Raw genomic sequence first — 16,088 nt, 5'->3', positions numbered from 1 at the left:
TAACCAATATATGAGGTATGAAGTTCATATTGCAAGTAGCCTGATGTGTACATGTGGAGACTTTGATACTTTGGATTGGATTTAACCATAACGTGTTCATCCATTAGAGCAAGCTTTTGAATGAGGATCTGCTTCATGTGTTCAATTGTCATCATTACGAAATAACCAAGGAGTGCAATTGAGTTGCATCCCTTAAATCTCTTGGTCCAGTCATGTAATTGTATTGCATGAATTGTAACTGATCTTTTAATATAGTTTTTTTGAGACATTTAGTATATGCTAAATTCTCCCATTGAGAGAGACTTGTTTACAATACAATGTTTATGTTTTTTAAAGCCCATGAGAACATGGAGGGCAGTATGTGGCTTGTGTTGTCTTGTTTTGCAACTTATTGGTGTCATATAAATAAAGTCTAGAGTACCCTAAATAGAGGACATTGTGTTGAGCCTTGTGGATAAAATCCAAAGCATATTTTTTGACTTTGTACATATTGGTTTGAAGGTTCTATTTTCATCAAAAATTGCACAAAAAGCTCTCTCCATCCACGGTATGGAAAGATTTTTCACTTCAAACATCGCATTAGTGAACGTCTTTGAAAAAGCTCGCTCGTGAGGTTGCTCCATTTCCATCCCCTAGCACATGTGGTAATGAGTAAATGCAAACAATTATGGAATGCTACATTGCCATTAAGGAAAATTAAATTGCACTTGGTGAAATAAATTCATCAAGAGTTTTGGCTTATGGATGAGTCTCTCAATTAATTACCTATGACTAAGGGTTAAAACAATTACTCGAGTACCACCTAAGTTAAGTAGATGATCTAAATGCAAGATTTCCTAATTGTGTTTTTCAGCTTTGATTAGCTAACTAACTCTCACAACTCCAAACAAAGCTCACTGGAGGTTTTTTCATTTCATTTTTTTGGATTTTTCCCCTTTTTTTTCTCACATTTATTCAAAGTCAATTGATGTGTGTGCTTATTTTGTATGCCTGAGGCTTTTTGCTTCTCAAAGAAAAGACCTCACATTGGGAACCTCTAGGGCTCTAGTACCATAGGCAATTCATGTGAATGAGGTACCAAAATCAAGCCAAGATTTATCTTCCAGCTTAAGCTTTTACACTTGTGGAACTTTTGTTTTTTGCTTTCATTTCCTTTGTATTCTCACTAGTGTTCTTTGTTGTTTAAGTGAGCGAGTCTCTCTATGCGTAAAACACTCCTAATGTCTCAAACACTCAAATATTTTTACTAACTAGGACTAGTAGTCAAGTAAATGAGCTAACCTAAAGGCCTCCTAACCTCATGGCTCATCCATAAGACTAAAATCTAGGTCATTTAATTAAGACAAAGATAGATTTATACATCTATAATGCTAGATAACAAAACCAATCAAACCATGGAAAACCACAATCAGCAAATATAAATGCACTCAATCAAACCATGAAAAACCACAATCAGAAAATATAAATGTCCACAAACTTGAAACATGGAAAGTAGTACACCTAGAGATATGTGATACGTCTCCTCCATAGCTATGGAAGCAAGCATGTGATGTTGAAGCTTGAGATATCCATGCTGCATGATGCAAGCTGAAGTCCATCTATGCTACAAAATCATAAAGAAAACACTACCACGAAAGGCATGACAACATATAAATGAAATTTTATTTCCGATATGTAAATAAAAAGAAATCATATACTAAGATCTCATACTTGAATGTCTAGAGGAAAAAAACCCAAAGAGAAAAAAGTGCCTCTAGTATATGTGCATGTATCTAGTGCACCATAGTCAATCTACACAAGTCAAGAGTATAGTGCAACTAGGAGGGATAAGAAAACTCTTTCCAAACAATAAAATCTGCAATATCCTAGCTCTTTGTCTAATGGAAATCAATTGGCTAGCACCTATCTCCATATGGATAGTAGAATTGATAGGACAACTAATGAGTCTAGGGATGACATCAACCTATGACTGTGTGTCAATGTACTCTGTGGTGCAGGATCCCTCAATGGCTGACTCCTGGCTAGCTCTAAGTCAACAATATGGTCAATTGAAATCTCACGTGATCTATGGCTAGTGTCAACCTGTGGTGTGAGAATGAGCTTCATAGCTCAGATCAACATGAGACTAACAACATAGAGTGTACATGTGTTACTCACCATCTCGATACATAGCAAAGTGACACCTTATTGAGTGATTCACCTACACAGCAGCCACATCATATAAATATTTCCATAGAGCCATCTGTTCTTACAGTTACACGACCACATTCCCCGATCATAGAGCTAGTAGATATTACTTGTGAGACACTGTCACATCAGGTTCCTATAGACCATGTTGATGAGACCACATTAGAGGCCACATCATAGATATTAGATCCATCTGATCCTAGTTTAGCCTCTAAACCCCATTGTAGTGCTACTTTAGCAAGGCACATGTAGGATTCTAGCCATAGATCAACTCCTAGAGCTTACAATAGGACTAGACAGGTTTATGTTCCCCTCAAAGAGCATCATGATAGATTTTTGCCTAGTGACAACACACTTGTGTTGATAGCAAGCCATAGAGCACATGATGGTGCATCGCATGGATGGCTAGCTTCTAGACGGTCATTAGAGGCACATCATTTTATGAGGGACATAGACAGGTTTGGGTCACTAGAGGTCGTGTGGTAGCACACTCCACGTTGAGCGCTCATAGTTCTTTTATGCTTTGTAGAGGAGATACATTACAATATAGGCATCTAGTAGAGGGACCACAATAGTATACAAGACGTTCATGACGGTGACAACAGTCCTCTACCACAAGAGAGTCTAGACCTAGAGTTCGACGAGCTAGACATTCATGATCACATGTGAGGAGAGCTCTACCTACATTCATTGAGACATCGGTAAGCTAAGCTCTAGAGCTACATATGGGGGTGGCATAGTCCTAGGAATCTCTCATGGAGGATCACAATCACTCATGGGTCTAGGAGGTGATTTATGACCTGATTGGGCTTGAGCTGTCGTAGATAGTTTAGCTCCGTAATGTGCTTGATTGATCAATGTTCTAGGTGTGTGTCTCAATCTGGTAGTCAACGCATAGATGGCATGATCAGTGCCTCTATATACCCGCTCTTGACAATCTTGATCAAACATGAGAATGACACTCACACTCGGAGGTAGATCGCCAAATGTGCTAGACTCTCGTGTGTACCTACATCCGGAGTGCTCAACATATGTCTACGTCTACTCAAGTCTATACAACTCTACCAATATTGAATGAGTATACGTATCTAGGGACTCGTTGTAAGATAAAGGCTCTATGGTCCGTAAGTCAATCTCAAACATCGGCAAGTATAATGCATCATACTTGTCTCTAAAGGATCTTGGCATGCTTGGGCTAGGCATAACTTGCACTAGTCGATGTGTGAGAGGATCCTAAACAAAGCACTTGAGTTTTCCAAAGAAAATCGAGCGGCTCAAATCATGAAATATAGACAATCCCATCCTCTCACCACACAAGATTAGCATGGGTCTATTTGTCTGCATAGTAGTGGCTGGCCAGTGTAGCTCATCTCTCGTTGTAGAACTTGTGACACTCATCAAAACTATAGCCTTATGTGACACAAATCTATCATGGTCATGTAGGTGAGGCATCTCCTTGAATGTAGGCTTCAATGGAACATCTACCTCTATGATAGGTGCACTAGAATCATCAATAAGTGTAGACTCTGGCATGCTTTCTCTCTGTACTAGATGGATACTCATCTTTTCGTGTAGGAGCTATCTCACTAGGCTATACCTCCTCTGTAGGACAAGTAGAAACCTCTAAAATAGTCACTCTAGGTGGATTTAGGGTAGTGCTCTCTGGTGTATTCGTCTTTTCATCAATCTAGGCATTCATCTCCTTCATCTCAATCACTCTAGACCTCAAATTGTTAAGTGTGCTCTGACTGACGGAGATTTGGGAGGTGACATGGTAGGGGAAGTTTGTCGAGCAAGTGTTTGTGGACTCTATGTGAACACTATAGAATCCTGGCCATGCCATGGAGAATAGGGTAATCCAATCATCAAAGAATATCGGGCTCCATCTGTGTCACTCTAAATCCTATCACGAGGGTCTCCAACAAGATATTCCATCATGCTCATGGTTGGCTCAAAACGTCCTAAGGTCTTCTCTCGTCGATATCTACGTCCACAACCATCAACATAGGTCATTGTGTGCTCCAGTCTATGTAACTACACTATCCTAGTATGTACCTGGGTGTTTAAAAACTCATCGGGATGTTCTTTTTCCACAACATTGTATGGGATGATCGACATGGACATGTATGTGTCGTGAGCTCATCAATAAGGGTCTCAGTCAATGTGATCCAATCTATGTAATTGCACTATCCTAGGAGGTACCTGGGTGTTTAAACAATCGTTGAGGTGTGCTTTGTCCACAACATCGTATGGACTGATCGGCAGGGACATGTATGTGCTCGCGAGCTCATCAATAAAGATATCAGTCAAACCAAGGTGATGTCTCTGAACTCTGACTACCTACCGTATCAAAGGGTCAATGTCATCCAAGAAGGCGTCTCTAGTGTAAGAATGTCCAACAAGGTCAACAAACCAAGGCATGGCTCCTCTATAGCCTAAGAAATGTAGCATAAGCTCAATATGGTTATCTCTGCTCATCATGTCAACTCTATCATGAGGTGGATCTGTGTGGTGTCTCTAAGCGGTGATACATGTCTCTTCATCGTATCTAATGCATGTCATCTAGTAAGAACAATGTTTCGTGTGCTCACAATCTGTGGTGTGGTCTTTGGTGCAGTCTCTACAGCCTCTCTAGTATGTGCACTAGTCATAACAGCCTGGGATGTGGCTGTATTTACTCTGACAGTGCATTGGTAAGGCTCTTTCTCTTGCACTCTATATAACAACATATATATAGCCCCATCGTAAACGCTCCTATAGGTACCTCGTAAGGAACCTAGTGGGATAGCACTGACTGTATCGTACCTCCAAATCTGGCTCTAGTGCTTATGTACATCCTCTAATCCCATTAGCATAAAAGGGTCCACCGTCAAACAAGTACAAAGACATAATTTGTGAAGGCTCAAGGGTGTTTGGGCGATCCTCACGAAGGGCTAACATGAAACTTTATGGAATATCCTCCATCGTATGTCTATATTGTGTACCAAAACCATCAAGAATGTGATTTGGCAAGGTTGGGTGTGCTCGGGCTTTAAGCACTTGGAAACTAGGTGTTTTTGACGATCGAGGCTGAAGCTGGCTATAACTTTGCTGGGTGTCTATATGTGTGTATATAGTCAATCCACTAACTCACCATAAATCCACAATAATCTATCAAACAAGGCCTCTGATCCATGATTGCCAAAAATCTATCAACTTAGGTCAAATCTGGTGCCAAGGAGGTGAATAAGCAAGTTCACTAGCTAGGGTGGGTAATCTGGCAATCGAAAGCTATCCAAGTGCTAATCTAGGATCATTGCGTGTGAACAAGCTCTAAGAATCATCTCTCAGCCCAAGTCGTGGTAAAAAATTAATCAACGGACCAAATTCCACTCCAATCGTGTGCAAGCGTGTGATCAATCGCTAAAGCTAGGCCAAGATCTCGCATGTGAATGGGCTCTATCTAGCGTGATCTAGTCAATATCAAGGCCACAAACAAATCTCTACAACAAATCAAGGACAAATGTGGCCAAGTGTGGAATCTGATGTCAATCAAGCCAAAATGGAATAATGCACGTGAACTGGCTCTAAAGCTAGTCAACTCGTCAAATGTGGAACAAAGTCATAATGCGTGTAAGAACAGGGTTTATACGTGCGATCTGGCTCAAATCTGGTCAAATTGGGCGTAGTCAGACAACATCAAACAAAATCTGATAAAATTTGACTCTCCAAGCTTATCTAGTATTAATGTGCATAACTGTGTGTTAATGCGTTGCATGTGGGAAGCTGGAAGAAGGAACATGAGAAAAAAGGAATTTTTTTTATTTTTATGGCTTTTTAAATAAAATAGAAATATACACAAAGAATAACAAACAAACAAATGAAAATAAAAAATAAAAAATAAAAAATTTTGAAAAGGAAAAGAAAAAGTACTCAAAAGAAAAAAAAGAGAAAAACAAATGCATCTTTTTTTGTTTTTATAAGTTTAATTTTGTTTTTTGTGATTTTTTTGAATTTGTATTGATTGTTGTCTTTTTTGTAAATTTTGGGATATTTTGATTTTTTTCTAAGATCTATTTAAGATTTCTATTTTTGGTGAATTTTTATTTTTTTCGAAAGGTTTTTTGGTGATTTACTTGGGTTTTTATATGATTTTTCTCTGTAATTTGTTTCTTTTTTTGAAAATTTTAGCTCTTTTTGAATATATGGATTTTTTGGTAAACTTTAAATCTTTTTCTCTTTTTTTGGGTTTTTAATTGCTTTTTGGTTTCTACTGTTTTTTTTGTTATTATTTTTTGGGTGGTTTTTTAGATTTTTATATTGTTTTTAAAAAATGAAAGTAATATGTAATTTGAAACAAAATAAAATTGGAATGAGATAAAATCAAAGTGAAATAAAACTCAAATAGAAATCAAATTAATGAACAAATGAAATAAAATGAGAAATTTAAATAAAGTTTTAAAAAAAACAAAGTGAACACTTAAAAAAATCAAAACTTGCAGGGTGCACATGGTAAAAGTAATATCGGGAAAAAAGAGGATTCATGGGGCCAACATGTGGGCGAAAAACGCAAGACTCCGGCTGAGAGAGAGAGAGAGAGAGAGAGAGAGAGAGAGAGAGAGAGAGAGAGAGAGAGAGAGAGAGAGAGAGAGAGAGAGAGAGAGAGAGAGAGAGAGTATATATGTCCGCATGATGTGTGTGTGTGTGTGTGTGTGTGTGTGTGTGTGTGTGTGTGTGTGTCTCTATGTGGGTTGTGTGCGTGTATATGATTGTGGGGTGTGTGTGTGTGTGTGTGTGTGTATGTTATTATTTATTTTTTGTTTCTTTTTTTTGTTTTCATAAATAATTGTTTTTGTTTTTACATTTTTTTATTTTTGTGGTTTTGTTTTTTTAATCTCTTATTTATTTCTTTTGTTTCTTTTTTAAAATATTTCTTTAATTTGTTTGAAAATGTTGTTTGGGGGAGGTGGGATTTTCTTTTTGTATGATCTTTTTTTGGGGAGAAATAAATCAAAAGCACAAAAAAGAAGATTTATAAAATTTTTAAAAAAATTAGACAGTAAAAAAACCATGAAAAAATCTCATAAAATGTGCAAAAAATAAAAAAAAATAGCAAGAAGAGCGGAAATGGGTGCATGTTATGTGGGATGTGTGTGGTGGATTTTATTAAAAAAAACCAAAAATCACAAATAGTGCAAAAAGTAAAAAACAATTGCTCAGGGTTCAAAAAATGCGCTAAAACTTTCAAAAAATGTCAATAATAGCTATAATTCATCGATTTGCAATGCACATTTTAGATCCATGTCAAAAAAAATTCAATTTTTAATCAATTTTGATTAAAAAAAAATAGCCATTTTAAACAATAAATTAGCAAAAAATGCCAAAAAGTCACAAAAAATATCCAAACAATTTCTACAAAATATGTAGCCAAATCAATTTAAATTGTAGCACTTATCAATGTAATCACTCTATTCAATGAATCATGCATCAAATTGCTAATCAAAATTGAATGATTTTGGACCGATTTTACTATTTTTGATTCAATTTTGACCAAAAATTAGTCTAATTAATGGTCTAATTAGGATTTTTCAACGTTTGAATCAATTTTGACCAAAAATTAGTCTAATTAATGGTCTAATTAGGATTTTTCAACGTTTGAATCAATACATTTTTCACATAAATTCACTCATTCAAATAAATTTTCTAGTGTGTAAATTGTACATTAACTTAACATGATTACACACACAAATTCTAACACAATTTGAACGACAATTTGAACATATCCCATAAGTGAATCATAACCGCAAATATTCAATTGCTTCACATCACTTGATTGGCACCAAAATTGCCATATATTTGCACTCAAATGTGTCTACTATGCCTACACATAGGCACACACTAACGCACATAAAATTGCACCAATTTTGATTCACGTAATTTACATGCACATAAATAAGGACATGAGTGGGTTAGTCGCACTTTAATTATTAGTTACTTAGTGAATAATTAGTGGAAAAGAGAGAAAAACATGAAAAATACACACAATCTCTTCACAAAATCTCATCAGAAATCAGCCATTCATCATCACCAATACCTAATGTATAGCCTAAACTACTCTATTTGGTGATTCATAACTCTTCTACACACTAACGGCTTCGCTAACTTAGGCGATCGATCTTGATAACGGCAACAAATGTTGGGGGGTTGTAGCATAGCTCAATCCATTGACATAATGTCAATCTGATGGATCAAAACCCGGCTAGTGCATGGAGGCATGGAGTCAAGAGAACGTGTAAGAAGAGAATCCTAATCAAGAGCGAGAAGAAGAAGGAAATGCAGTGCTAATAGAGGGTGCTACTCAATGCCTACTCTCTAATCTATGTTGATCTCACCAATCAAGAGGACAATGGTGCACACTCTCATTAATCACTCACACATATAGATCAAACTTAATGAGCTCACAAATCAGGTGAAAGAGAAGAGAAATGAGAGCAAGAAGCAATAATTAGAGACTAATTGATACTTAATCACACACTATTAACACAAATGACGAAGAGAGAGAAGAACAAGAGCACTTAGCTTTCTAGTGCATGCCATAGAAAGTGTGGAAGCACAAGAGTAAGGTCCACTACAAGCATCATCATCTCTACCTTCTTTACAAGCTTTCCATGAAAGCTCTACTCTCAAGAGGATAAGGGAAAAAGTGACATTTCAGTTTTATAACTAGGGCATTCAAAATTTTCAACAACACCATTTTTTTGAGGAGTATACGACACTGTACATTGTTGGTTTATCCCCTGACTAGCCAAAAAGGCATTAAACTCATGAGACATATACTCTCCCCCTCGATATGAACGGAGGGTGCCCATAGTACATTTAGAGACATTTTTAGCCATAGCCAATAAATTCTTGAAGCACATAAACACTTCGGACTTATGTTTAAGCGGATACACCCGTTCATGCCTAGAGTAATCATCAATGAAAGTCACGAAGTAAAGGTAATTGCCTAAGGACAAAGTCTGCATAGGCCCACAAACATCACTATGCACAAGTTGTAATCTGCATGTAGCACTAAATGAACCATCCTTTGAAAACTTCGAATGTTGTGTCTTACCCAAAATACAGCCTTCACAAACATGCTTCACAGGTGCTTCAAGAGGCGACAAAGAAGCAACCATATTAGATTTTTGCAAACGCAACAAACTGACAAAATTTAGATGTCAAAACGTGCATGCCAAAGTTTTGCATTTGAAACAGCCTTTGAATCCACAAATGCATTTGCAAAATTCTGCCCACACCTATCATACGAAGTGAGCTTATACAACCCATGACATAAAATGCCAGATTCAACAATTTCTGAGATCATGAACTGTACATTTGGCATTCACAAATTTCACAACAAGATTAAGTCTAGCAAGTGCAGATACAAACAAAAGGTTCTTTTTGATCCCAAGTACATAAAGTGCATCAAAAGTGTGAAAGAGCTGCCATTGGCAGTAGTCAACAAAATCTTTCCAACACCCTTGACCTGATAAAAGGCATTGTTGGCACAAGTGACTATATTCTCATGAGGGCCTTGAGAGAGGTAAACAAGTTACGATGTATTGTACTCACAATTGGTATAAGAGTGCATGGTGATCATGGAGAGAATGGCGATGTCGAGAGGTTTGAGGCGGTAGCTTGCTCGCTCTTGGTGGTAGAGAGATCAAGAAATCTTGGAAGCTTTGTGAGAATGCAATGGGAGCTTGTGAGCTCAGTTGAAAGTGGTGTATGCTCTTTTGGAAGCTCAGAAAGGAGTGCGAAAAAGAGAGTGTGTAAGTGAAGGTGTTGTGTGCACAACAACACTATTTTCAGATTTGTTTTTCTCCTTGTAGAATGTAGATCTAAAAATTCTATCTAAAGATGCCCCTCCGGTTTGACGTGGTCTACAACTTTGCAAAAGAAACTTCTTGATAATTCATCACCATTTTGCTAATATTCAACTCAAACTGACTTTATACAAAAAAATCAAGTTTTTTGTTTTCGCATAGTGTGCGAGTTTGATATACTTTTGGAAGCACAACAGGTGCTCGAAGTTAGGTGCATAAATTATGAGCTAAGGATGCAATTTGAGCTTGTGCAAAGCTTGTGATTTAAGGATTGTTTGGTAGATTTGGGCAACAAAGCACGGAGGCGTTTGCACACCATCGAAGCAGTCTCTTGAGAGACACCGTTTTCCGAGCACACATGTGGAGCTTCTTTCACAGGTTTTAACACGATGCTTTGGCAAAAATTTTGGGTTTCGGTTCATGGTCTTTGCGAATTAAGCGTACACTTGGCCAACAGTGTGACATTGTGACATAGACCCGGACTCTGTCCCCATCAAAGTTGGGAGTCGGAGGGCTACAAATCTCCAAAGTGGAATTCATGCTTGCAACCGTTGGCAGATGTTGGATCGATCAACATGCGGAATGTCACGGGCCACACATAGTCTGTACGCCAATCCATTACCTCCAATTGAGCATGCAGAATCGAAAACACATGAAATTTGGACACGTCAACCCTGGAATCACTTGCCTGCCTGCTTGGGTCTGATTTGTTGAGCCGGTAGCCCTCCTCCCCCCGATCATTGACGGCAAGGAATGGTCACAAAGTGACCATTTTCCACAATACAAGCTCGCATGTACATTATGGGGAATATTCGGACCATTCCCTACACCGTCGCTTCATTTCCGCCACAAGAGGTCTTGAGTTCAAACCTCGTCGGATAGAGCGTTGAGTGTCCCTTTCCTTTCTGTTCCGCGCGCACAGTCTTGACCCTTCGTCTCGCACTCGCCCACATACATCATGCAAACAGAGAGCGAGAGCGAGGATTATGTCGAGCAGCGCAGGCAATGGACCCAAGAGCAGAACAGGTTAAAAGGGCAGCTCCTGCTTCACGACGACTTCCCATGGAAGTTAAGCCCTCCTTTGTCAGATCCACATCAACCTCTGTGTTTGGTGGGTGGGGTTGATCTAAGCTTTTGCAAGCACGATCTTACAGTGGGCTGTGGGGCTCTTGTTGTTCTCAACATAAATACTATGAACGTGATCTATGAGGATTTCGCGGTCACGCATCTGCGCATGCCTTACATACCAGGTTTCCTGGCTTTCAGAGAGAGCCCTGTCTTGCTGGCACTCCTTGAGAAGTTATCCAGGAAGCATGTGGACATGTATCCACAAGTTCTCATGGTTGATGGCAATGGCATTCTCCATCCTCGCGGTTTTGGGCTTGCCAGTCATCTTGGAGTATTGGCAAACATCCCAACCATTGGCGTTGCAAAGAACCTTTACCACGTGGACGGCCTTTGCAGACAAGACCTTCGCATGGGCCATGACATCACAGACGCCTCCACCCCTCTGGTCGGCAATTCAGGCCAAGTTTTGGGCATGGCTCTCAGAAGCCATCCAGATTGCACGAAGCCCATTTTTGTTTCGGTTGGTCATCGAATTTCATTAGGAACTGCTGTGAGCGTGGTGCAAAAGTGCTGCAAGTATCGGATTCCCGAACCTGTAAGGCAGGCTGATATACGCTCTCGGAAGCAGATAAAGGTCATAACGGTCTCTTCAGATATGTAATTCGTTCTTGTACTTTGTAAAATACATTTGTGATATCTGTCTGCATTTTTGCAGTAGTGTGCAAATATCTTGAGTTTATTTGCACTATTTCAAGGTAATAACAGATAATCTTCTCGGGCCGGGGCACTCATAGTGGAGGCAAAGAACATTGCAATCCTAGTGTGAATTGGCTTCTCTAGCTTGAACATTAGGGGGGCTGCTAAAGGGTAGCATGTCATGAAGTCCATACCTACCAAGAACTACCTTTTTTGTCCAGCATTTTAAGGAAAATATGAGAACCCTTGGTGTTGAAGAAGCAGGGATTACCTTTCAATGAAGGCAATGAACAAGGTGATCCGTGGGGTGCATCCATTCTTGCAATACACAAGGTTTCAACGAATATTATATCTTTTAGCGTATTTTATTAGGGACTTCAGGGTTGTTTAGTCAAGGTCGCTTTACTATGATGGAAGGTGCCATGAAACCTCGATGGTTTGGAATTTGTAGTGAATTTCTTCACGTAGTGATGGCCGTCATTAGTTCAGCTGAATACCCCTTGTGTGGACAGTTGTGGACTCTCATAAGGCTTGCGTAGTGATGGCCATCATTATATATACAGTAGCTTCTGTGGACACTTGTGGACTCTCATAAGGCTTGCCTAGGGCTAAAGAGGATCTCATTCGGGTGTCTCTGATGTACAACCTTCGGTCTGCTCTTTTAGACTTTATGAACTGAAAAAACACTCTCTTACTCTTTACCGCTAGTTTCAGGTAACTATCTGCCAGAAACAATCAATCAGTTACTAGGGTTATTTAAGAATTCTTGCTTGTGATTAAGATTGAGGGAGGCTATAAATCATGAAACTTAATGAAGCCCAATTGCAGGTCACTTCCGCGGTTCCATCTATTCGTGTGACTTTTGATGAACACGCTTCTCCATAGAAAAGGGAGTCTTATCTCGATTAATAGCAATTTATTGAAAGATGAGTCGCCTGTCATGGACATTTAAGAGGATCAAGATAACATGCATGGCCGTGAGGAATGCTTCAATGCTCGAAATGAATGAAGAGGTGAAGTGTTATAGAGGAATGGTGTATGATGAAGCTCACTAAGGCATCGTTGTCCGGGCTCTCCAAACAGTGGCTTCCTAGCTAAATCAAAACGAATCTTTCTTGAAAAGTCGAAAAAATTCTAGACGTAGATCCCATTGATGAAGCACAAGCTAATATCTTCAAAAAGTTATCATGAGTGGTGGGCTTGCCTCAAGGTGCAAGGAAGAGAGCCGAAATGCAAATCTAATATTACGGAGGAATTCTTGAACAAGTAGGCAAGGTTGGTGTCTTTAGCATCTAGTTGCGCTTATGGATTTTCATCACAAACCCACTAATTTTAGAAGCTTTGATTTCTCTTAAAGTAACAATGTTCCTTTGTCACTTTGAGGTTATAGGTCACTCTGAAACGAAGAAAACTTTTTATCTTTGACATGAGACCATCAAATGACAGAGATATGACAGAGATAGAAGACAATGATTTGGCTGCTCTTTCATTGTGCCAGGAGCAACTATGAGAAAGAAGAGAAGAAGTTTAGTAAGGTCTCAACAAACTATTTCACAGATGGATAATTGATATGATAGGGTTGTGAGAAAGGATGCTATAAGGTGTGGGTGGTAGGGCATAAATGGCATGCTTGCTCTCACATGCATTAAAAGAACAAATTTGCAATTTGCAATTTCTTTTGCATGGTCTAAGGCATTAATCATGAAAATTTTATCCCTCTAACTAGTAAACGTATTGAGCTTTTTGAAGACCCCCTTTCCCACACTTATGTGGTGCAAAGGTCTGCCCCTAGTAATGTCTACTTCTAAACCTATACGTAGAGAGGGTACGATCTATGTTTCAATGGAGAGGGGAGGAGGAAGGAGAAGAGATAGAGATGTATAAGAAGGAGAGGGACATATAATCTTTGTATGAAGTCTATCAATAAAGAGTTTCATGAATACACTAGATGTCAACATTGCTTGCATAATATATATAATTCCCATGCGATATCTATCACGTGGACATGGCTCTGTGTGCCATGTGGGCATGCTTCATCGACTTTGTCATAATAATCAATATCTAATTCTCCTAAATGATTTTCTCATGTTAAACTGATCATTTAATATGGGGAAGTGCCAAGGGAGAAAAAGCTAGAATATTGGTTAAGCTAGCAGGCCGGCCACAGTAGGGATCCAAAGGGGGGGCCATCTGAAAAGAGCCATATGCAACAATGGGCTTAAAAGACCCTAAGGTTCAGCCCATTAAGACTTCCAAAATGCTAAGGTTCCAAAATTCAAAGGTTGTGTCCAAAGGTCAAACATTGGGGGAATTGGATGCTTTGTGTGAGTCCCAAAAGTCTTTGGCAATCCCTACATAGGAGGGGGCGAGCCTTGCAAGTAGGAGATGAGAGAGAAACTCACACACACACACACACACACACACACAATCTCCCTTTACACAAAGGGAATGAGGGACACATGTCAGTTCCCTAGCCCAGATGTCCACAAGGTGTACCCATTTCCTATTGGATGGCCTTGGAGGTGGACCAATGAGAGTTAGGCTAGAGTAAATCTAGTTTAATTAATTAAAAAACACTTAATAAAAGAACCAATAAGAATTAAGCTCTCTAGAAGACTATTGGACAGTCTCCTAAGGGGACCAATGAGCATTCATCAGCCCAATGGCTTGTCTGATTCCTATTGGCCAGGAGGCAAAGGGGTCCAATGAGAGTTTAGTTGAATGAAATAATTACCTAAAGCTCTCACAAAAGGGGAAAGGGAGACACATGTCAACAGACCATCACTTATGCTGCTTAATTACCATTGGCTAAGCCTGGGGAGGTCCAATAGGATGCTAACAAGAGCAAATAGCAAGAGGGGTCGACCAAGAGAGAGAGGGGGCTGATTTTTCAAAGGCATTATCACCTACACACTCACACTGGCTCATGGTGAAGTAAAGAAGACTCTCTCTCCTTCTCAAGCTTTAATGGAAAGCTTATCACCTACTCCAAGCTTGTGAGAAGGGAGGCCTACACCAACAACTCTTGGCTTTGTGATGCAAATCCAACCAAGAGCCAAGCTTCAATGCATGCTCATCTCCTCTACCATGCTAATTCCTAAGCTAAGCGATGCTAATATGAGTGATTATGTGAGGAGATGTACATCTTTCTCGTAAGAATACTTCTTCTTCCTCTCAACCTACTCTCATACCCCGCGAGCGCTCACCATCTTCGAAGGTGTGTGAGGTCTTGGGCCTGAGACCGTGAGGGAATTGATGTTGTGTTTGATAAGTGTTTTGCGTAGTGCATGACCTTTCCATCTTCATTGCACTAGCTAGTATTGAAGGAACACAAGAAATTGTATTGTAAAATGTCTCTCTTGATGGGAGAAACCATAATACAGAGCCTTTTGGAGGGGGGATGTAACAAACTTGGACACTCCAAGTCAAGAATCAACCGCGACAGCACCAAATAACCACTTCAAAACAATTCACAGATCACAATAGATTTGCACTGGCCCGGCGGAGTTCCGTGCCTAGAGATATTGGCCCCAAAGACTGGCGCCCCTTTCGGTATTTCTTTTTGTATTAATCAATCATCAAAGTACAAGAGAGCGGTTAGGGTTTCACTCTCAGACTCTGCGTCCAGATGCTCTGAGAAGTGAGGCCCTCACCACTAATTTAAAGGTTACAAGGGATGCCCAAAAGCAGAGCCCCAAAAGCTTTTAAAATCAAAAGCATCAGTTCTCTCTCTCTCTTAGAGAATCTTTTCTCTTTTTTTTTTATAAAAAAAAATCAAAAGCAAAATTCGCGTCGCTCATCATTTTCCAAAAAAATAAAAATAAAAAAAATTTAATAATCCGCCTCCGCGATTTCCGGAATTTAGGGTTTTTGGCAAAAATTAGGGTTTGCAGGAATTTTAGGGTTTCTGGCAGAAATTAGGGTTTCTGCTGTCCGCCACATCATCACTTTGTGACATACCCCCCTCTTGAAAGCATTGTAATCGACCGCGATTACGCCTGCAAAACCGACAAAAGCCATAAACCGTTTTAGCAGACACTGACTGTTAGTACCTACGTACTAGGAACACACATCTAGCACATGTACAAAATCGACAGTCACATCACACGACATCACAGGACATCACCAGACATCACAGGACATCACATGACATTCAACATTCATTCGGATCTTAGACCATGATTTATTGGCAATGTAGCTAGCAATCACATCTAGGTCCAATCGGGACCTCATCGATGTCCGATTGACTAACCCCTATTGCAACCATGTCTATTCGAGATCAATCAGACC

The 16,088-nt window shown here is 39.4% G+C and overlaps 1 protein-coding gene across 1 annotated transcript; it reads left to right on the top strand.

The window, feature by feature from the left end:
* Positions 1-10,887: 10,887 nt before the first annotated feature.
* LOC147416424 (uncharacterized) lies at positions 10,888-11,796 on the top strand. The gene has a single exon (XM_086508379.1). It carries the CDS (start codon positions 10,993-10,995, stop codon positions 11,761-11,763), a length of 771 nt encoding a protein of 256 aa, XP_086364505.1. The 5' UTR covers positions 10,888-10,992; the 3' UTR covers positions 11,764-11,796.
* Positions 11,797-16,088: the final 4,292 nt, after the last annotated feature.

Source organism: Adiantum capillus-veneris, unplaced genomic scaffold (genome assembly GCF_014529385.1).
Source record: "Adiantum capillus-veneris isolate H3 unplaced genomic scaffold, ASM1452938v2 Hic_scaffold_994, whole genome shotgun sequence".
Lineage (NCBI taxonomy): Eukaryota > Viridiplantae > Streptophyta > Polypodiopsida > Polypodiales > Pteridaceae > Adiantum > Adiantum capillus-veneris.
This window is presented reverse-complemented; position numbering and strand designations above follow the sequence as displayed.